This window comes from Gallus gallus, chromosome 1 (assembly GCF_016699485.2).
Source record: "Gallus gallus isolate bGalGal1 chromosome 1, bGalGal1.mat.broiler.GRCg7b, whole genome shotgun sequence".
Taxonomy (NCBI): Eukaryota; Metazoa; Chordata; class Aves; order Galliformes; family Phasianidae; genus Gallus; species Gallus gallus.
The window spans coordinates 13,601,557-13,624,891 of record NC_052532.1 but is presented as its reverse complement, the minus strand read 5'-3'; the positions used below and the strand labels follow the sequence as shown (position 1 = coordinate 13,624,891).

The following is a 23,335-nucleotide window of genomic DNA, read 5'->3' as shown; positions in this document are numbered from 1 at the left end:
CAAAACCATATAGTTGACCATGTGACCAAGTCTGACTCACTGGAGGCTACAAAAAGCAATTGTATATGATTTGGTTACCATTAAACTTGTATATCTAGCTTTATGAACTCTGCAGTATGCTAGGCAGTAGTCATATCAAACTGTCAACACAATTAACTGAATGTTTGAAGATAACAAACTAAAAGAGCTGATCAAAACTTTATTAAGTTACAGATTTTCAGTTTAATTCTAGGATAGGTGAGATGGACTTATTCATAAGCTGAACTGATGCTTATTGTGATGTAAATTAATAATAATTAAAAAAAAAAAGCTGTGGCAGAATAGCTTCAGTGTATTTCATATCTTGTTGGCCTGCAGGAGCAATAGCATGGAAATCTGTTGTGGGGAGCCCAGACAGCGAACTTTCCAGCATTAGTGGATGTACACCACTTTGGTAGCTAACTTCTGCAGCGAGGTTTAACCCTTGCTGACCCACATACACAGCAGTGCTCACCACACTCATTGCTGGCACTTGGCACAGATAAGGCCAACTCCTGCTTCTGCCATTGAGCTGTGGAACTCAGGTCATTGGCCACTGGGTGAAGTCTAGCATACAGACAGGACTGAATGTTCTGTTAGCCCTTTCAGAAAGATGATGTATTTCAGCTTTCTTCTGTGAAAATGACTGAGATATGTCTCCTTCAATCTGTTCGAATCACACTTGTTTGAATATTACAGAACTAGTATTTTCTAGATTGAAGCTATTTCACTGCCACAGTCTGAGCCGTCATCAAAATGAGTTATATCTGCAATTGTAGAAACACATGGCATATCACACCTTTTGTTCATACTTGTCTCTGAAGTCATGGAAATGTCAAGGTTTAGTCCATTCTCACATATTATTTCACCCTGTATCCAGCATATCTCATAATGTAGTAACAGCACATGACTGTCATTGCTGTGAGTCCTGGGCTCATTTAATGGCATATGTGTCCAACCCATTAGTTTTATGCTTTTGTTGCCCTCTTTTTTTTCACCAAGTTTTAATAAAAATATATTTTTTAAAAAAAGAAATGTTACTTATGTACGTTAACTATTTTGTAAATTTTATATGCAGGTCAAGACAATTCCACTCCACAAGACAAAAGGTTGGGCATCCATTTTTTAAGATATTGCTGTCAATATAGGAGAAATGAATTCATATTCTTTGTTTAAATCCCTTCTCCCTTACAAAGGGAGATTACTCTATTATTTATGTCTTGCATGCAACATTATATGCTTAGTCCCTACTGTTCTAAGAGTTGTGATGTCTATCTGTACTGCACTTTCTAGACAATATCAGTTAAACATAAAATATATTTCTGTAATAGAAGGACCACATAGTTACCATTCGTGTTAGGCTCTGAAGCAAGAAAAAACATGCAGTTGTCAGGAGAAGCTCCAGAGGGTGGGGACCCCTACCTATCCCAGCAATTACTGCGCTCTCATTCCCTTTTTTCTGCTCATATCTTCAGACTCCTCACCCCAGTCCTGTTTCACCACTCTCTGCCCAGAGTTCACACTCAGCAAGCTACCACTTCGTGCCTCAGAATATTCTTGTCTGCTACTGCTCACAGTCCCTCAGGCTTCTTCCTTCACGGCCCATTGCTGTCATGCATGCTATTCCCCTCTTGGCACTTGTGCTATTCCTACCTCAGCCAGTAATTTGAACATTAAAATATATGTAACAGGCTTAGCAGAGTGTAGTATGCCTGCCATTGCTATACATCTTTTGCAGGAGGACAGGGAAGGGAAAAGCTGGAAAGATATCTGTCATTGCTAACTTCCACCAGAAGTACTAAAAACAACTCAAGAAAGCATGTGAAACCTGTAAGGCTTTTGGAGAAATTTTCAGCATGCTACAATCAGTGAGGACATACATGAGGTCTACATTTCCTCCAAGCTCAGATCCATGCCTGATGCAGCTGGATTTTATTTCTATAGCAGTCTTGACAACAAGAACCTAAAAATTAAGAACTTTGACATATCAGATTCTGAATTAAGCTGGACTAGCATAGAGATCAACACTTGTTTTCGAATCATGGCAGTGTTTTGATCAAGCCACATTCAGTGTCATGACGACTCACATACAGTTGATGTGGGTGTTACGCCATTTTGACTTTGATATTTGCAGAATGAAACAGAATTCAGAGCATGCAACATCTTGATAGATATAAACAAATAAAAGAGGTATCAGCAGAATACATATTGACAGAAAGGCAGGTTTTGGCAGCTTCATTAATATCACAGAGGAAATAATTACTCAAATTTTAAAATCATCAGCTGAGATGTCCTGAGATGAAAACTGTTTTTACTCATAGCTCAGAAAATTCTTCTTGATAAAGTATGATCAGACATCTTTTCTTTTAAATCTTATCTTCTCTAGTGAGTACAAATACAGCTCCTATCTCTGCCCTAGCTCAGTGATACTAACCTTCTCTTCCACACAGTCCTTTTTGTATGAAACTAAAATTCACAGCCTCTCTCTTGCATGTCAATCTTTAGAGAATAAACATCATGTTGAGTTAAAAGGGTCTAAAGTGAAGTTCTTAAACTTCACGATCTCTCTCTCTGTTTCTTGAATTTCTGTGGGCAACATCTTCTTCCTGCTGGTCACTAGCAACCCAGGCACCATCTTGGATCTTCTTACTCTGCAAATTACATTTGCATTCAGCAAATGATTTTTCTGTACATAGCCTATCACCACATACATCTTCTCACTCTTCAATGGGAAATATTGCCTGCATCTGTGATCAGTTCATGGTGTCAAACAGCACTGTCCTTCCAATCAGTGCTTTTGTACTGGGAGCATATCCTAGTAAATACTGACAGAGGTGTGTCTTTCCAGTTCTTCCTTAACACTTTTTGCTATGCTATGTATCAAAGAAGAGGAAAAAATTGCAATAATTAGGCTTCTGCTACACTACAATTACAGCTTCTTGGGCAAAGGTGGGAAGAGCCACCAAAGCTAACCAGCTGATTGTGATCTTCTGGCATGAAGCTGTATACTAAGGAGAAAACAATTGCCAAACCTATGAACAGGGAAACAGACAGAGGCATGAAGGTGAAGAGTGAGAACAGGACCCTGCAGGTATAGAGAGAAGGGCCTCACAGCAAGAAAAGGAAAAGAAGCTTCACAAAGTAGAAATAAGAGGCAAATAGAGATAGTTTAGGTAGAGAGTGTTAGAAAACAAGGAATTCCAAGCACTTTCACAGACACTGGGTCTGGAATAACAAGGAGGATGAAGGCCATAAAGATAAGGACAGCTTGAAAACATTTGGCAGGGAGGTGATTAGATGTCTACAGGGCAAGCTGAAATCAAGTTCAGGGGATGCTCCCCCTTCAGGGTCAGAAGTTTGCAGCGAGGAAGACAATGAGCCTTTGCGAGGAAGACTACGAGCCTTCATCATCACAACCTCCTATGCATGCGCAAGGGGGGAGGGACTGCATGCTAATGGGCTCTCGGGAATGTAATGAATATGTATCCAAATTCCTGTCAACTATTGATTATGTATTAGTTCGACCTATATCTATAGCACAGTTTCTCCTGACGGTGTGCAAGTTAGGTGAAGCGATCCCCCTTGCACCAGGGTGTACGTGCGTCACCAATAAACACGTACCTGCTCTATATCCTTACTGGCTATAGGGTCTGATTTCCACACGTCAAAGGTGGAATTAGATGCTCTGCATATGATGTCATTGAAATGCTGTGTGTGGTTTCAGAACTGATTTTTAAATACCAGTCAGTAAAGAGAAAAAACAACATCTGTAAGTGCATAAATTCTCAATGGCAGCACAGATTTGTCTTTACATAAAAGACAAGTTGGGTAGGTTAAGTGCTCGAATGCTTTGCCAAAAACTACAACTGTTATAAATGCTGACAATTAGCTGAAAAAATGAAGAAGAAAGAGGTCAGTCCTAAATGGTCATTTACTGCTACCCAAAGGGTACTTGTAAGGTAAAAAATCCTTATCTATCAAGGTTAGCATACATTATCCCCAATTCATTTATTACTTATTGTAGCTGAAAGAAACCATATCCCAGTGATAAATATGATGAAAGATCTACTACCTAAACCTATCTTGCATTTCTTTCTTTGATTTACCACTTACCAAACAGAGATCTTCTCATTAATATAGTAAATTAGAAATCAGAGATTATTACAGAATTGCTGTTAGTCTTACTGGTTAATCACTTTCATTTGACAAGTAAATTATTTCAGCTCAGTACAAACAGCAAATCAATTTTTGCCTACTGTCATTAACACTAATCAATAATTAATTACGATTATTAAAAATTGTTAGCACAGAATTTTTCTGCTCTGCACTTAGTTAAATGCCAAATTTATTTTGCTGAGAAGCTGACATGAGACTGAGACGGCTGTTTGCCCATGGAAAATAAGCTGAAGAAACAGCTCAAGCTGAGAAGGAGATAGGATTTCTTATTAGTCTCAGTAAGCAGTCTATCTGTCAGGGTAACATTTAGCTGGTTTTGTTTGTTTGTTTGTTTGTTTTTACTATTATAGATTAAAATTGTGATATTATGCTTAGTCCATGAATGTGATGACTCAGTTGCTGATTCCTCCTGCAGTGTAGATCTTTATTTGGTTTTCTATTTAAAGATTAAAATCGTTTTCAGTTCCACAAGAATGTGTTGGGATCTGCCTCGTAACTTACTGGAAACAAGCAACAGAACAAAACAAACAAAAAACCAAAAGAGCCCACCAACAAAAAACTCCAAAACAAACAAACCAAACCAAAAAGCAAAACAGGAAAGAAGTTGAACATGGTATGGCTGTAACTATAAAACAGTAACAGGCTCACAGTGAATGGTTCAGCAGTTACACACCCCATCCAAGGAACCAAAATCTCTCCCAGCAGATTTTACTCCTTGCTAACGTTAATCCTGCATCACAGACTGTGTCTGCAGAAATTGCCTCCTGGCGTCACATCCTTCTGCAGAATGCTCCCTAACTGCTGCCAGCCAGTGCTGTAACCAGCCTCTGCTCAATGGTGCCTCCGGGTATGGGCTAAGATAAATGCAGTGTGTTTCTGAGCACTATGGAAAGTATAGGAAAATATAGGAGGAAACAAAGTTTCCTTTAACTTACACTGGGATCTGGAAAGCTCCAGTATAACCCCAAAACTAGGGGAAAGTTTTAATAGTGGAATTAACTATGGAATTAATCAAAGAATTAAGGGGTCTTTAATAAAGCCCTTGTGTAAGTCACCCACAGTGGTGGCTCATTAAATTAAAACCTCATTTCATTCCATGACGCCGTGCTGCCCTTACCTAGCCCAGCATAGCTAAGAGTAACTGAGGATTTGAGCAGTAAGAATCCGATGCCATAGTTTTGGTTCAAATGACGCATGAAACATCATGATGACAGATTGTGCATATCAGAAATGCACATCGAGTTACATTAGCCATTAGCTACTCTCCCAGCCATGATTCACGTGTTTTGTTCCTCATTCATTTCTTGTTAATCCAAGTGTCTGCTCTTGCTGTTGGTGCATGAGATAGTCACATCTTCCTCCATGTCTCATCGTAGAAGTAGAGAATGTTAATTTCTTTCTGAAGTAAAATATTTTTCTCCAGGCATTAAGGTAAGTAAATCAAGAATTGCCAGGTAGGACTGACTTCAACTAGAAGCGATATCACTTTGGTATAGCTTTCAGAACCTGAGTACGTAATGATACATAAAGGGTTTTGATTAAGCTTGTGTCAAGACATCAATTTCCTTTGGCCCTCTTGCTTTATAAAGACTGTAATGAAACTTGTAAAAACTCAGCAATTTTGCATGCAAAAATGACATGCTCTTAGTAAAGTGTATGTACCTTGCTGCAAGCTGCTACATACTTCTGCAAAGGAATAAATATATTAATTAATACACTAATTTATTTGGAGACGTTGGTGCTAGGTCACCATTTTCCCAGAAAAATAAATTGGAAAACATACATTATTTGAATAGAGAATTAATGAAAATGTAACTTTAAAGTAAAACCAGTGAATTGATTTTTCTTATTGGCAGTTTGGAGAAAGATATTTATTTACTCTCATTCTTTACCAGATTGTTCCCCCCAGGACCTGGAGACTAAGTAAACAGTTATGATCTATGCAACTGATTTCTGCCTGGGCAGCCAGCTGAAATCTCAGCAGTATTTGGCTATGATGATACATTGATCAAATCTCTTTTGGTGATCTTAATGGCCAAGTGTCAGGTCCTGCATTTTGGTCACAACAACCCCAGGCAACCCTACAGGCCTGGGGAAGAGTGGCTGGAAAGCTGCCTGATGGAAAGGGACTTTGGTGTACTGATGGACAGTCGGCTGAATATGAGCCAGCAGTGTGCCCAGGTGGCCAAGAAGGCCAATGGCATCCTGGCTTGTATCAGGAATGGTGTGGTGAGCAGGACTAGGGAAGTCATCCTGCCCCTGTACTGAGCACTGGTGAGGCCCCACCTGGAGTACTGTGTTCAGTTTTGAGCACCTCAGTACAGAAAGGACATTGAGGTGCTGGAGCAGGTCCAAAGAAGGGCAACAAGGCTTGTGAAGGGCTCGGACAATATGCCCTATGAGGAGCGACTGAAGGAACTGGGGCTGTTTAGTCTGGGGAAAAGGGGGCTGAGGGGAGACCTTATTGCTCTCTTCCAATATCTGAAAGGTGCTTACAGTGAGAGTGGGGTTGGTCTCTTCTCACTGGTGACAGGACGAGCGGAAATGGCCTCAAGTAGCGCCAGGGTAAGTTAAGGTTGGATATCAGGAGAAACTTCTTTACAGAAAGGGTTGTTAAGCACTGGAATAGGCTCCCCAGGGAGGTGGTTGAGTTACCATCCCTGGATGTGTTTAAAAACCATTTGGATGTAGTGCTCAGGGACACGATTTAGCAGAGGGCTGTTAGTTAGAGTAGTATGGTTAGGTTGTGGTTGGACTTGATGACCTTTAAGGTCTTTTCCAACCTGAGTGATTCTATGATTCTATGAAACTCTAGATGGTTCATCATATATTTCTGCCTGCAAAATACTTTTCCTTAAATACTACGGGAGTACTTCATCCATAGCATTACTGTTTCTCATATTAATGAGTTATAAATGAGAGCTTAATTACTGCTAATTGCTTGAAAATCCACTGTCGGTGATTATAATCACTAACGATTAGATTGTTAAGCATTCATCTTTGTCTATCTTTAGCAAACTTAATGAGAAATTATGGATCAGATCCTCAGCTGTACCAGTGTAAGAGAATCTCTACTGGCTGTGAGCACAACCATGTCACCATTAGCATTATCCCCTGGCACAGACATGGTGCCTGTTGTGCCCGGTCACCACAAAGCTGTACACAGGATGAGATGTGAAGGAAACAGATTGCATTCTTGTAATCCACGTCCCAAAAAGTTGTCTCCAGGGACTATTTCTCTGGGTGTAACTTGAAGCCCTTTGGTATAAATCTTCTATTACAGTCTGTGTAGCATAACAACACGTCATCTTCCTAGTTTTGATATGAGGAGAATGAGGTGAGCTGATTCCTTGAAGGTGTCTAATAACTTGTAGTTACAAATGGGATGTGAGCTCGTGCATAGATTTATCTACCTCTATATAATTTCATTTGACAGGAAATAATAATTGTTAGGCTTCTGCTGAGTATTTAAAATGTGCTCAAACTGCTTTATTAGGTACTTGGCCATGTTTGTGCAGCTGGTGCATACAGCCACTTTCACTAGAATGGCCTGCAGCAGAGTAGGTGTGCTTCAGCCAGACCAAATTATTTGGTCCAACATACTTCTGTCCTTCATACATTCATTAAAGATGTATTTAAATTATTCACTTTTTAAAATAACACACATGTAAATCTATACTATGTGGAATGGCAGGTTTCCATCTGGGGAGAAATTAAGGAGTCTGCTTTTACTAGTATATTATACTGAAGTTAATGATCCTTCTTATGGCAGCATTGCACTTATAAGATAGCTCCGATGCTGTTTAAAACAGTGAAGATTATCATTTCAGGGGCATTTCTGGGAAGACTTCTGCAAATTCTGATGGCAACTAACCAATATATGTTTCATTTTTGTGATACTTGTTCATTTGAATGAAGGAAACTTCAGCCACAGAAACCTTTCTGCTCCAACAAACAATGCTCACACCCCCTTTCTTAAATAACCGAGAGTGCGACTCAGCATCAGTTTATTTTCTCACTCACAATACTGGAAAAGATGTTTGAGGATTTCTTACTATTAGTGGTTATAAACTATGCCACAATTTCCATACTGACCCTTTAATTTAAGCAACTCTTCTCCTCTCTTTGATATCTGTTCTTCATCAAAGTTCAAATCCCATCCTTCTTTAGGATTTGTCAGATATCCTTCAGCAGATTAAACTGAAATCACTTTAGAAGCTATTGTAGATATCTTTCCTCTTTCATTATTTAAGCTTTGTTTCTGTACCCTGGTGTGTACAATGAATCACTTGAGATCCCTTCATCCACCTCCAAGAAAAATCACCCAGTTTATATTTTAAATAGTCACTATCTGGGAATTTAAGTCAAATGGATGACTTGTGTTGAAGAGGATGATAACACTGTCCTAGCAAAGCCAGGAACGTATGGTTACAGTAATTCCTTATACCACTTTAACTATCCTTTCAAGTGAATGTCTTTCCAGGGCAATAATTTCCTATCTTCCTGCTCTTTATGGGAGGCCTTTTCTGCACCTCTATCAGCTTGAAATGACTTTTCTGAATAGGAAGAGACTGCTAAGTAGAAATCCAGATACAGCCTCAATGACACAATGCACAACAGCATTACTGGCAAAATATATCCTGGAAAGACTGAGAGAAATGAGGAAGAAAATTCTGCACATCGTTTACACTCATAATACTCTCTGTATTGTATTATACAGAGCCTACACAGAATATGTATATGTTCTATATGCAGTTCCATGTATTTACATGTTAAACAACCTAATCCTGTAATTCATATGTTTATAAGTTCAACAAATAAGGAATCCCAGTGATTTGAATGAAATCATCAAGTACTCTATTCTTAAGAAAAGATTTTTGTTGAACCAGAACGATGGTAAGAAAACTTAAAGGAAAATTAACTACTACTTGTACTGAAAATCAGGTTGATACGCAAAAAAAGTATTAATGTAAAACATCTGAGCATAAACACAATGAGAAAAGCTCACTGTTTGCTTTCTCTTTTAGATAACAGCAGCTCGTTGTCAGAATAAGATAAAGAACCATGACATTTTAGTATGAATTAAGAAAATATTTTAATCTGTACAGAAATGCACGTTCAGTGGCAACATCAGTGTAAAATGTAGTCAAGATGTACATTGAAACAAATTACGCTACAGATAACCAGCCAGGTACTGATGCATTAATCCTATCTCTAGCAGCTGCTACTTACAAGTTTTGACCATCTAAATGAAAAGTATAAAGTATGATGCTTACTAAATCAAAGCAGGAATATATGGATGCTGATAGGCCTGAAAAGCTGGACAGAGCTGTTCAATCATCTTCTAACAGTTTTTTATCTGCACATATACAAGTCCAGGATTCTATCCTACTTTTTACAAGTCATACCTGAAAAAACCAGGCATTGTAGTCCCACAGTTTCAGTCAACATAGATATTCTTAACCATTTTAAATTGCTGAAAAAGGGATATATTTTTACTTACTACATCACGATAATAATGGTGCCACTTTGGATCAATAAACAGTGCCACTACTGGGTATTTTGTCTGAATTCTAGATTAGAAGCTAAATGAGACAGTAGTGGTGGTCCCACTCAATTAATAACTAGGGTTGTAGAAGTGAGGCTATTCAAAAGTAACCTTTTTTGCTTTGGGTTAATTTCAGCGGGACTTGTTGCCTGAGCTAGCTCACTGCATAACCACCCAAGTCCTAGGAAAATGAGTGTAAGCAGTGATGGAACAGTGAGAATGAGATTCTCCACTTTGAAGCAATATGGATTTACAGGTGCTTCAGTGACCCTGGGAGGGACTGCAGCCTGAACCATCAATGCCTCTAAAGCGTGAGCATCCAACCTTTCAGCTTTCCTGGACTGCACTGAGTGGAGGGTAATTGCCTTGGGCTGCATATACACAGGTCACTCCAGAAGTAACGCCTCCCATTTATTTCTATGGAAATAAGAACAAAGAACACAATAACACTGATTGAGCAAATTCTGAGCTACATTACACTACTTTTCTACAGTCACCACCATTAGCTATGCATTTTGGCCAGCGATGAACAAGAACCTGCATGCTGTGCTTGTAAGAATCTGCACCACGGAGGTGACCACTGTTTCAGAGTTACGATGCTGTCATTGCAGAGAGGTGCCAGGCTCTACCCCTTGGGAAATGGTGTCAGAACGTGGTGGAATAGCACAAAGCTGTGCTGGGGAGGTCGAGTGGACAACAGGAGAAGTTTCTGTACCGTGAGGGCGGCCACAGGCTTCCTACTGAGGAGGCTGATGCCCCACGCCTGTCAGCGTTCAGAAGGCATATCCAAATGGATAACTTCCTCATTAATACTCTTCAATTCCTGGCTAGTCCTGAAGACTGGATTTGATGATCATTGAAGCAGCTCCCTTTCAACCGAGCTATCCTATTCCGCCCCGGTAACAGAAGGCTCCCCGCACAACCTCAGCCTCAACCTCAACCTCAACCTCAACCTCAGCCTCAGCCTCAGCCTCAGCCTCAGCCTCAGCCTCAGCCTCAGCCGCCACCTCCCCTTCCCGCCTTTTCCCGCGCTGCCAGGGGCACGCTGACGGCAGCGAGCGTCATGTCCCTACGGCGCATGCCTGCAGGCTCCGCGCCTGCGCACTGCACGACGAAAGCGGGACCTGTCGCGTGGTGCGCATGCGCAGAAGGCGGCCGCGGGAGCCGGCTATCCAGCAGCGGCCGGGTGGCGTGGGTGTTGGAGCAGAGAGGAGTGAGGTGATGTTTGAACTGCCGCGGGGAGCGGGCGACCGGGGAGTGAGGTGAGGGGGGCCGGGCTAGGAGCGGGTGTGAGCGCCCGCCGCGGGGCGGTGAGGTGAGGCGAGGACGTGGCGCTGGCGAGCGCGGGGTCCCTTCCGCGTCCTGTCCCGAGCTGCCCTCTGGGCCGGGGCTCCGCCTTCAGCCCCTCAGCCCTGGGGGTGTCGCGGCTCTGTGATCCGCTGTCCTGTGGGGCGGGGGCGGCCCAGGGGCGGGGGGAGAGCTGGGCTACGAGCTCAGTTTTGGTGATAAAGTGTAGAAAGACAAGAATACCAGGTAGGTATTCTGGGAGAAGTGAGCTGAGAGGTATCCTCTCTGTGTGTCAGATCCTGCCGTGTCGTCTGGCTTGGGTGCTGCTTTCTGCAACTTCACCAGGCGCACCCTGAAAGTAAGTGCTCCTCCTGCTCTGATTGCAGCCACACGTACAGCCTCCAACACAGTTCGGGAACATCCTGAGTTCGAGCTCGGGCTGATGATGCCAGCATTGCCATTTAGTCTGAATTAATTATTTCTTGAAAACTTTGCACCAAATACCCTTTCTCATGCAGACTCTAGAATGAGGTCCTGCTGAAGAACTGGACGCTGGGCTCCCCAGGGGAGGGGGTTGTGTCACCATCCCTGAATGAGTTTAAAAACCCTTTGGATGTGGTGCTCAGGGACATGATTTAGCAGAGGGCTGTTAGTTAGGGTACTATGGTTAGGTTGTGGTTGGACTTGATGATCTTTAAGATCTTTTCCAACCTGAGCGATTCTGTGATTCTCTGACCTGTATACAGTCAGTAGAGGTGTAGGTTTTTAATTCCTTGGCTTAAATGTGTTTGGTGTAAGGTGACATGGTTGAGAAACATCTTTGTGGGCTGGCAGATAGGATGCTATCAGCAGATTTGAGCTGTTCTGCGTTTCAAATGGCTTCAGATGTGCTCAAGGCACTGTGCTGAGCCCTGGGGAGTGCAGTCACTGCAGAGCAGCACTTATGTTCACACCACATGCCTTTCAGCCCTTTCCAAAACTTTCTGTCTTTGCCTGTGCCCTGCTGTTATTACTTCTTCGTTCATTTGCACTGAGAAACGTTAAGCTATTCTTTTTTTCAAAAATCTTCATTCAATTTTGAAGACACTTAAATTCATGCAGAAGACAAGTAGGCAGGCCTTTTCGATGATTTGATAGAATGGGACAGGTCTAGTTGAATGGTTGTTGGTATGCAGAAAAGAAAAAAAAAATTGCCTGATACATAATGACCATGCATTTTTGTTCTATAGCTGCATTACTTGAGTTTCTCATACTACCAATTATGGACTTCTGTTTTTCAGGCTGATTCAAACGTAGTTTTTTGAGTAGTCCTTGTTAGGTCTGATGTGCTTACTTTCACATAAGTGTAATTTGAAACGCTGAGACATTGAAAATACTGAAGGCAAAGTGTAAAAAAAGGAAAAAAAAGTCTCAAATGTATGTATATGCAGTGCCCAGTGACAGAACAGAGGGCAACAGGCATGAACTGGAACAAAGGGAGTTCCATATGAATGTGAGGAAAAACTTCTTTACTTACATTATGTCATTACATCAGTTTTAGAAAGTGCAGGAGAACAAGACAGAGCTGTTTTTCTGTGTTTTGTAACTAAAATGCAGCCTTTCCAGTGAATGGACAGTCAGACCTTCGGTATTTCCTGACTTCTTCTTGTCTAAAAGAGTGTGATCAGTGCTACAGCTTTACCTGGACCTGACTGGTCTGGTAATTGAGCTTCTACTATTTTTGATCATTATTTCTGGACTTCATTATCAGATGAATTTTCTTTGTATGTTACTGCTGCTTTAAGCTTTAGTTTGCTATGCTTTCATGTTAACATCTGAAGAGCTATTATTTTGTCATCCTTATCTTTCCTTATGCCCTGCCTGTTCCCTGTTACTTGCAGATCCTAACTTACTGGTTGTCCAGGGAGGTGATCATCTGTGACCCATCTGCTTCTCTCATTTTATCACCGTGATACTTTTAAATATGTATAAAGACAGACCAAAATATGTGTTTCTCCTTAGTTAAATGTGACAATTCTTTATTACAGTGATTTGCTGATATATTGCATACCTTTCCATTTTTATTTGAAATTTTGGAATCTGCCTAATGTGAAAATGGCCATATAATGTCTTACATAGAAAAGCCCAACTTTGATGAGGTCATTCAGCCCTGCGTAGTATGTAGGCCTCTCCAAAAGTAATGCCTCCTGTTCATTTCTTTGGAAGCTACAACAGATACAAAGAGCACAATAACACTGCTTGATAGAGCGAATCCTCAGCTACAAAACTCTACAAAATTTCTTCAATAGAGTCACCACCACTAGCTATGCATTTCTGCCAGCGATGAACAAGAGCCTGCATGCTACACTCATAAAAATCTGCACCAGCAGAGAGATGACCACTCTTTCATGGCTACTGTGATGGCATTGTTGCTAGGAAAATGTTGCCCATGTGGTCCAGCTTCCATTGTGCTAACACCTAGACATTCAGCAATTGCCTGAATGTCAACAGGTTCATTTTTTCCTCATAAAGGAGTTCAGTGACACACTTTTGCTTCATCTGCCTTTCAGAATTAGATGCCATTTTGTTAGACTGCTCCTCTGCTTCCATCTGTCACACGGCAACAAAATGTAATGGAATATTGGTGGGAAGGTTCAACCTCTACTGCCATATCACCAACATCCACCTCTGATGTCATAGGCCAATAAATGAAATAGGAGGCATTTCTTTTGGAGCATCTGTCTTCATATCGTTGTTCAGAATTAGAATGTTTAGATAAATTCCTGCTTATTATTCTCCTTTATGGTATATGACAGCAAATCATAATTAAAAGTTTTTATTTCCCAGATCACTTTATTTCTCATCTCGGCACCTCAGGAGGGACATTCATGTTTAGGATCTTGACTACAGGAACATCAGAATGCCTATTCTTGAACATCCAGCTTATCCACCAGCTACTCTCCTTTGCTTGGAAAGTTTGGTGCCTTGCCGAGAATCCCAAGTATCCATGTTGCTGTCAATATTTGGAGAGGTAGTGCTTTCTGTATTGTGTGTTTGAGTGGAACAATGATGTTTTGTTATCTCGGAGTAAAAGTAGAGTTTTTGTGATGTTGTTATGAAGGTAATTTGGGTACATCTTGTTTCTTTAGTCAGCTATCAGTACCTTACTGTCTCTGTGGCCTTGTTTCTCCATGATAGTTCCTAGTATTAACTTTGTTCCAAAAATAAAACAAAGTCTGTCTTTTCCCTGGTCTTAAGTTCCGGGGTGCTTATTTTTAAGTGGCACTATAGAAATTCTATTTGCAGCTGTTGTATCTGTGTGTATGAATTTTAGGTACATGCTTCTTGGTAGTTCTATTGTTGTCCATATGATTTTGTAGTGCTAATGAAAAGCATCCTGTATTTGTAGAAGTTGTGACAATGTAAAGGTTACCAGTTTACCCTTGCCAGAATTTTGTTCGTTATTTCATCAGTTTGAATTAAGAGCCTACTGTTTTTCTTCTTTCTTGCTCCTATTTAAATTTTCTTTCATGAAAAATGTGTCCTCACATTACAGCAGTTTCACAGGTAGCTTTATGGGGCTTTTGATTCTTGGGACTTATTCTCTTAGCGTTTCAGTGATCACGGTATCAATGTGATCAAGTTTTGTTTCATGTTAATTGGTGTATTTTATACTTTATACCTCAGTTCTGAAGATAACTTTTTTTTTGTGGGAAAACTTCATTGGTAAATCCTCTGTTGAAAGCAAACAAAAGAACAAAGCAGAAGAGAGATCAAAACAGTAACCATTTTCTTTTTAAACTTGTTTTTCTCTTTAGCGTCAGCAGTTGAGTTTTCCATCCATCTTTATCTATGGACATACATCTAGTGGAAAGACTTATGTGATGAAGACTCTTCTGAACACATTACAGGTGAGTCTGTTTACATTTAATACTGAATTCAGAGCTCTGTAAAGCTCTGTAATGGAGGAGTGATGAAAACATAATCCCTCCGCCGTGCGTCTGCTTTTCCAGAGTGGTTTGTCTCCTCAGCCATTTCTGCCTTCTTGATTTCTGCCTCCCCCCTCCCCCCTGGTACTGTGAAATAGTACATATTAAGATATAACATACAGAATAACTTCTCTTAGAAAAGTTTAAAAGAGGAGGTCCCAAAAGCTTCAACTTACTGTGCAGTCATTAGCATTTTGAGCGAAGGTACAAGCTATATGCTTGCTGGAAATTTAAAAAGGAACGAAAATTAAGGCAATGAAATTATGAAAATCACTGGTTGAATACAAGGCTACTGCTGTTCGTTGTGCTACTTCTGCAGATTCAAGGAGAACATTGGATTCATTGTAGCATATTTGGTTTATTCTGGTCATTCTGCTTGTAGATGCAGGGAGATCTTCACTTTGGAAAAATACAGTCCCGTACATCTAAAATCTTGAAGCAGTGTTGCATAAGCTAATTGTTTTGGTTTTTCTAGGTCCTCCAAACACAGCTTGGTGTGCATGATAGAATCATAACTCAGGTTGGAAAAGACCTTAGGATCATCAAGTCCAACCGCAACCCAACCATACTACCCTAACTCTAACAACCCTCTGCTAAATCTTGTCCCCGAGCACCACATCCGAACGGTTTTTAAACACATCCAGGGATGGTGACTCAACCACCTCCCTGGGGAGCCTATTCCAGTGCTTAACAACCCTTTCTGTAAAGAAGTTTTTCCTGATATCCAACCTAAACCTCCCCTGGTGAATCATACTGCTTTACTGTGGTTTTTAATGTATGCTATTTGTTGCTTTTAACATAAGAAAACCAATTATTTAGACTATTTCTTTCACAATTTTGAAGGAACTGAGTACCTCGAATAAACGTTTGTAATAGTGTTGTAGCTGAATGGCTAGCAATAAGTGAATTATATCAATTAATTGGAATCAACAATTTTTTTGTGAATGAGGAACATACAAATGCAAAACAAAATTCACATCAAGAATTCCTGCTTTCTAAGTAAAATCATCTTGATTTGGAATTGGTTAATGCCATATAAATAATCACAGAAAATAAATACTTATGCACATTTTTCAGACTTGTGCAGAATATTCTGCACAAGAGGGCTTATTGCACATCTTATGTAGAATCTTACACTTCATCGTAGGGTCATTTGTATGCAGTGAATACCAAAAGCATTGAGCAGTTTCTTTGATGTGCGTGCTGCTAGATTACTTTCTTTATAACATAAGTTTGAGACATTCATGCTATCCAGACGCTGTAGTTTGTAATGGGTTATTTTATGAGACTGTAATGTGTTGTGATTGTCTTGTCTTTTCTTTGATCAAAATGCTATTTGGTGTTCTTCCTATGCTTTGCTCTCTAACGAGAAATTTTAAAACATAATTGGAAGGTACACTGCATGTTTTATATGAGGATTTGTCAGATCTCTCATCGCCTTATGGCATGTGATAGTTTGACTAGATACGTAAGTAATTATTTGTCTACAGTGAGGGTGGAGTTTTTTTTTTGTTTGTTTGTTTATGCTCTCTCTTCTGTTGGCAGTGTTTGGTTTCTTTCAGTGCTTCATGTGGAAGGGAAATTTGATTTTTGGAGTATTTACATTGAAAAAGCACTATAAATACAGTATAGAAATGAAGTTGGATATTTTTATCCCCTCCAGCTTCCTCATGTGTTTGTGAACTGTGTGGAATGCTTTACTTCGCGACTGCTTTTAGAGGAAATTCTCATCCAGCTTCAAAACCATTCTTCTGAAACAAGACGAGCTTCTCCTGTGCCTTGTGATACCTTCAATGACTTTGTGCGTCTGTTTAAACAAGCTCTTGTGAGTCAAAATCTTCAAGATCAAACAGTATATGTTGTAAGTAATTTAATTTTAGTACTTAGGTTTTGTTTTCCACGTGTGGATATAATTGTTGTCAATAACATGTATGTGTAAAGTGTATTTAAAGTGTTTTTTCATGTTTTTGGAGTTTTGTTATACACAAAGCTGTAGAACATAGTAATTGCCGTAAATTATACTGTATAATTAAGTCTCTTATAATACTATCTATAAGAGAGGCCGTATTTGTTTCATAATCCTTAAGTCACACACAGATATTTCTTTGTGAAGAAGATAATTTCACAAATGAGAAGGCAAAAGCAAGCAACAGGGATGAAGTGCATTATGGTGCATATGAATGACAATAATTTGTTGGCTGTCGTAGACTTAAGTCAGAAGTCATACTAAGGAATTAAAATGTACAATTTCCTCTATGAATGTAAAAATCTTATGTCTTTAGACTGTTGCCCTTGGAGGCAAGAACTGAGGTTTTGACATTAAGATGTCAGAAATATCCTGCAGTGAAAGACTCGACATTCTTCAGTGGAAGAAACAAGCAGTCTGCAGAAGAAAATACGACAACTTACATCACAAGTATGATTGAATCAGTATAGGACTAGAACACTGGTACTGTGCTAATCTAGCCACATCAAGTAGTAAACATTTGCAGACATCATTAACAGCATTGACTGTGTCAACAGATGAATACTGAAATAAATATGAAGCATGCAAGGGCTCTAAAGAAAGGATGTAGTCTCCTCAAAACTTCTTCTAGTTCTCACTTAGTTGAATAAATTCTATTAGTCTAGTGATGTGTAAGTGTATATGTGCATACATAGTAAACCTACAAAATATGTGGACTGAATTTTCAGCATAGTATCAGGAATTAAGTAATTTGTTAAATGAGGTCAAATTCATTATTTAAGAAAACATGGAAGTGACTCCAGCTTGAAAGTCTGATCACCTGGGATTATCACTTTGCGTATTTCTCAGACCAGTTGCAGTGCACACCGCTTTGCTTTTTTGTAGTCAAACAAGAAGTTCAGAATTACACAGAAAATTCTACACTATGAAAATATTTTTAATAACTTCATATTGTATTTATGAGAAGCAATGCTAACTGATGAAGCTCATGAAGTTGATAAAATTTATTCTTCAAAAATTGAAAAAGAAACAAAACTCCAAACCAATACTTAAAATATATAATAAACTACTTATAGATAATTCAATTTAATATCTAGACAAAAAAAAAAAAGTGGTATTGACATCTTTCAACAATTGCATAAAAACAGAATTTAGCACTAAAGTGATAGGAAACTTCACAAAATATGTAATAGATTCTTCTTTTCATTTGAATATTTGAATTAAAAAACCTATTCTGCATCAGTTAAGAGTGCATCTTGTTATATTAAAATTATGATTGATCTGGAAATCAGAATGTTCCTGAACAGCAGTTACAGAAAGCAAAGCATTAAATACTTGGAAAGCTTCAATTGTTTCAGGTAAATAGTTGCTGAATCAGAAGAATTAAGTATTAAATTAGTATTTCAGTTCTGTTGTGCATGGGAACAGACAGGAATGCAGAAAATCAATTCATGTATATTAACCTGTGTCATCTGGTTTTATGATAGAATGGTTTAAATTGAGACTGATGGAAACCCAGTGTGCTGGTAACATGAACTGGCAAGGCTAATTTATTCTATTTCATTTTGGTACTAAATAATCTAATGTTTCAGCCTAATTAATTCAGAGTGAATTAAGATAAATGTTTACTCTCAAGCAGGGGATTCTAAATGCTTCTGTTAACTCAAGCATGGGTGCTGTGTGCTTGTGATTATTTGCAAAAAATTAATTTATTACTTATTTATAACTATCTGGAAAAAATAGATAATGATAACAGAACAGATAAATGAATTTCTATTCATTTGTACATCTGCAGTATTTAGCACTATACAGAAGTAAGAATCTGCAGTTTTATTGTTGCTCAACAACCATTGGTAAACTGTACTTCTTGATTTAAAAAAAATGACAAATTTGCATTAAAATAAGTAATAAAGTGCATGTAGGTTTATTGGCCTGTGTTGGTGGTTTCCATGAAGCATATGACATATTCTACAGCCCAGTGTTGAAGTATATTTTACATGTTGTGAATAAGAACTCTACTTTGTTTCCCAGTTAGGGGAAAAGTAAGATCTACTCAAGACAAGAGTTTAAAGGTTTGTATTCAGTATTCTGTTACTGGGCCTAATCAGGAGTATTTCATCAGTAACAATATTTTCAAGTAATTCTGAGTAAACCTAGTCAGCTGTTCTCATCCTTGAAGATGGTTATTACATGAACGAAATACGGATGTCAATATAAAATCATGTTTTATTACAGTTTATTTAAAACTATAATAGTCCCATGAATCTTGAACTATTATCTCAAGAGATGATCCCACTTTTTTTTTTCAGTTTTATTTTTCAGTACCCTTTTCATAACATGTTCTTTGGTTGTCCACATAAAATTATTTTTCTTACTATGAACAACAGAACCAATGGATGTTCTAATATTTTGATGTGGTAAAACAATAGACTAATGCAATTTTCCAGAGACTGATAGTTTCTCTTTGAACAGCAGTAATTCAGAGGAAGTAATGAACTTCAGAACTTACATTTTTATTGTGAGTAGGAATAGAATACAAAATAAATCATAGTTCTTTTTCTTCATTCCTGTCAGACTCTAAGTATAGTGGAATAAGTTGGTTATTTTTGTTGTTGTTGTTGTTTTTTCCAGAGGATGTCCACAAATGTTTTTATGCTCCTGTTTTTTCCCTATAGGCTCAAATGTTTGGTTGTTTAGATAGTGTTCCTTCTATAGGCTATATGTACACAACATATTTGTTATTACTGCACAACAGGGTTTGCATAAAATACAATTAAATTCTGTAAACTTCCAGGCTACAAACTGTGGTAAGAAAAGTTTATCTCAAAATTCAACTGTATGAACTCCAGATGTTAGCTACTTGAGGATATTAAGTGGTAGGTCTTAATTATTTCAGAGACATAAATTAATAGCGGTAAAAAACAACTCTCCTACATTAAGTGTGTTAATATAGAGTTGAAATAATACCCAATTTTTAATAGGAGAATAATTTTGGAGAAAATTGAGATTTCAGTTGTTATAAATGATATTACAGTTATCTTGATCTGTGTATGTACTTCTTAATTCTTGCTACCTTTATGTGTAAGAATGCAGAATTTCTGGGGGTTGTATCCTTTGTTTGGAAGGCAGAGCTGCTTGAGCTTTCTGGAAGCACACCTGAAGCAGTAATCTCTCTAATGTTTCCTACTTAACGCGACTTCCTGCTTAGTTTCCTCTTGTCTGAGAGCAGTTGGTGAAATGTGTCTCCAGCAGCTGAGAATGGATTTCAAGTCAACATGGGAGTTCAGATTAATATTTTCTATGTAATGAGATCATTATTTTGTTATAGGTACTGGATCGAGCAGAACAGCTAAGGGAAATGGAAGCAAACATCCTGCCAGCATTTCTTAGGCTTCAAGAATTGGTGAGTATCTCAAGAAAAAAGAATAGCATATGAGTCCTGCATTCAAAATAACCACACGAGATATCTGTCTGTCGAGGCTCGTCATGAAAAGTGACTGTTCATACTGTTTCAGAACAGTATGAACTATATGCTTGTGGCTGAACCTGCTCAGCTCAGCAGCTAAGAATGTGCTTGATGTTGGCAGAAGGTTTTTACATTTCTACTATAATCGCACCATGGTACATTTCTGATTTGAAGTTAAACTCCATATCTTATCCTCTTTCGCTTCTGAATTATATAGGCTTATCCCTTGGAAGAAGTAAAGATGGTGTATTCTCTGGAAATAAATAGAAAACAAAACCAGAAAATGGTGATATTTTGAAATGTCTGAACAACTAAATAGAAGACTTTTTTTTTTAACCTCAAGAATTTGTATATGATAGTAATTTTCTGGTGCCACTGATTTCACTATTTACTGAATGAAGTCTCATTCAGAGCTGTGTTTTTAATCTTGGCAGCTGATATGTTTTTCTGGCCCTTCTTGTCTGTTTTGCCCATGTTGTAGAGTTTGCTGCCCTAAAGCAGAAATAAACTGACAATAAATGAGGGAAGCGTAGCCCCTACTGTTCAGGAACCAAAAAAGCATATGATTTTTTTTTTTAAATATACTAAAGCAGCATTTTCAAGTTGAGAAGTGATCTCCAGATAAGTTTGCTAGCCTTTCCTAATGCTGATATCCTAGTTTCTGTATTCTGAACTGAGATGCTGTAAAACTCACGTGCAGGGAGATGAATGTCACAGGGACAAAGTTGCTTCATCATTTACTTTCATGCTTAGGAGGCAAGGGTCTTCATTAGCAGTCAGGGATTTTGTGGAACAGGGCATCATTTGTGAAGGATGGAATTCTTGATTTCTGTATGGATTATGATAGAAAGGACTTAGGTTTTGAACTGAAATGGAAATACCTTAGCTTTTTCTTAGCTAAAATGGTAGGTGGTCTGGGAAAGGAAAGAGGTCTGGGGAAGAAAACTATAGAAAAGTGAGTTCATTAAAAGGAAACAGATTAATACAAGTAGAAAAAGAAGAAAAGCTAAAGAATGTTGATTGGTATCATTTTAGCAAGGAGTGGGAATTTCAGAGAAGAGCAGTAGCACTTAAAACTTTTCAAGTCATAACTCATGTTAAACATCATATATCAATAGGGGTTTTGACGGAGCTCTTTATGGCTTTTTTTCTGTAGGCATTGTCTAGGAGTTTAAACTATAAGACTTCAGCATTCATAGAACATACTGAGAACTGCATTGAAGCACTGTGATGTGATAGAAGGAAAGAAGGGCAATTTTCAAAAATCTTCTGTTCCTACCTGACCTTTAAAATAAAGTATTAGCTTGGTTTCAAAAAGATCTGAGCTTTCTTTCACTTCTTAACTCTTCCTATCTGTTCTGAAAGTCTGGATTTGATTACCAGTATAAATTGCTTCCTTAATTCTGCAAACTGTGAATGGGTTGAACTTGGTATTGTCCGGTACTGAAGCCCTGTAACCCCAGAAAACATACGTGTCAATGAAATGATAAGAGATAAAGATGAAAATCTTCAAACGTATGACTCTCTTGACTAGACTAGCTGAAGCTTTATTATGGTAGTGATTTGTATTAAGCTGTAAATTTCATTGCTGTTTGTTCATTATTTTGAATAGAAGTGTCATGGTATTTTTTAATTGGTGTTATAATATGAGATAGTTTTTTTACTGTTCATCTCTTACTTTTTTTTTTTCCCTCCTTGTAGACGGACAGAAATGTGACAGTTATCTTGCTTAGTGAAATAGTATGGGAAATGTTCCGTCCAAATACTGGATGCTTTGAGCCATTCATCTTGTATTTTCCTGATTACAGCATAGGTAATACAATTCTTGAATTTGCTTTTGGGGGATAGAATAATGCTTTGTCAAAAACTGTGTAAATGTTTTTTACAATATTTACCAATACTCCTTTTTCTGAATCTGAAAAGCATGTTAGGTACTGGAAGGCTGGAATTCACCGTATTCACACAACCTCTAAAATACTCCTCTTTCTTCTCTTAGCAGAACATTGAAAAATAACATTTTGATCCCATTATACTTGCTCGTTCTTTCAATTACAATGATTTTTAATGGGAATTATTTTTATACTTAATTTAAAATGTGTTCAGTTTTTAAAGCTGTTTTTAGATAAGCCAAACTTGCTTATGTTTAAATAGGACACCTGCAGAAGATCTTGTCCCAGAATCATCCTCCAGAATATTCTGCGGATTTCTATTCTGCATATATAAATATTCTGCTTGGCGTCTTCTACATGGTCTGTAGGGACCTCAAAGAACTTCAGCACCTGGTGAGACAAGCTCTTTTACTGTTGTTGTTGTTGTTGCTGATGTTCTTTGTGTATTTGCATGTTTTCCTGAAAAACTCTGTCAAGTCTAGATTTACTGTTGAATATGGACAAAGAGAAGATGTGTTAGCACAAAATATTGTTTTCCTAAAGATGCATGACAAAAGTTGTGATGGTTCTGGTGGCTGTAAAGGGTTTCCTGTATTACAGTGTTCAACCAGTCACAGAGAGGACAAAAACTGCATTAAAGGAATTCAGTCTGTATGTGATTCACCCAGCCTGGAACTTGCATCTGCTCAAGCAATTCCATAATGTCAGAGTGGCTGAGAGGACTAAACCAAATATTTTCACCTGTTGTGATAAGGAGATGTATCTCATCAAGCTTTTATGGCTACTGCTAAGTATGGTAGAAGCAGTTACAAATCCAGCAGTTTTTGAAGAACAGCTCTGTTACAGACTTAGGTATAACAGTGTTTTTTTAGTAGTAGTTATGATTTTACTCTTTTGAGCTTCCTTACTCTTCAGATTCTTTTTGTATGTAGCTATGTGGATTTGAACTTTGCACACTGCTATTGTGGACTTTTGTTATCCCTAATAGATTCTGTTGTATTTGTTTCCTGAACAATT

The 23,335-nt window shown here is 38.4% G+C and overlaps 1 protein-coding gene across 11 annotated transcripts in view; it reads left to right on the top strand.

The window, feature by feature from the left end:
• The first annotated feature begins 10,868 nt into the window (after nucleotides 1–10,868).
• Nucleotides 10,869–23,335, top strand: part of ORC5 (origin recognition complex subunit 5) — a 68,434-nt gene continuing 55,967 nt past the window's right edge. For 4 of the 11 annotated variants that reach the window (XR_005854027.2, XR_005854029.2, XM_040682682.2 and 1 more), the window contains exons 1-7: nucleotides 10,883–11,004; nucleotides 13,856–14,039; nucleotides 14,827–14,919; nucleotides 16,661–16,858; nucleotides 20,292–20,366; nucleotides 22,131–22,242; nucleotides 22,581–22,711. Coding sequence is in view for 9 of the 11 variants with exons in the window: in XM_040682682.2 (XP_040538616.1) it covers nucleotides 13,929–14,039; nucleotides 14,827–14,919; nucleotides 16,661–16,858; nucleotides 20,292–20,366; nucleotides 22,131–22,242; nucleotides 22,581–22,711 (720 nt within the window). In the remaining 2 variants the exon portion in view is untranslated. Of the gene's footprint in view, nucleotides 11,005–11,325; nucleotides 11,388–13,855; nucleotides 14,040–14,826; nucleotides 14,920–16,660; nucleotides 16,859–20,291; nucleotides 20,367–22,130; nucleotides 22,243–22,580; nucleotides 22,712–23,335 lie in introns of all 11 variants that reach the window. The other 7 variants (XM_040682975.2, XM_046931493.1, XM_025147341.3 and 4 more) reach the window with 5 other exon arrangements.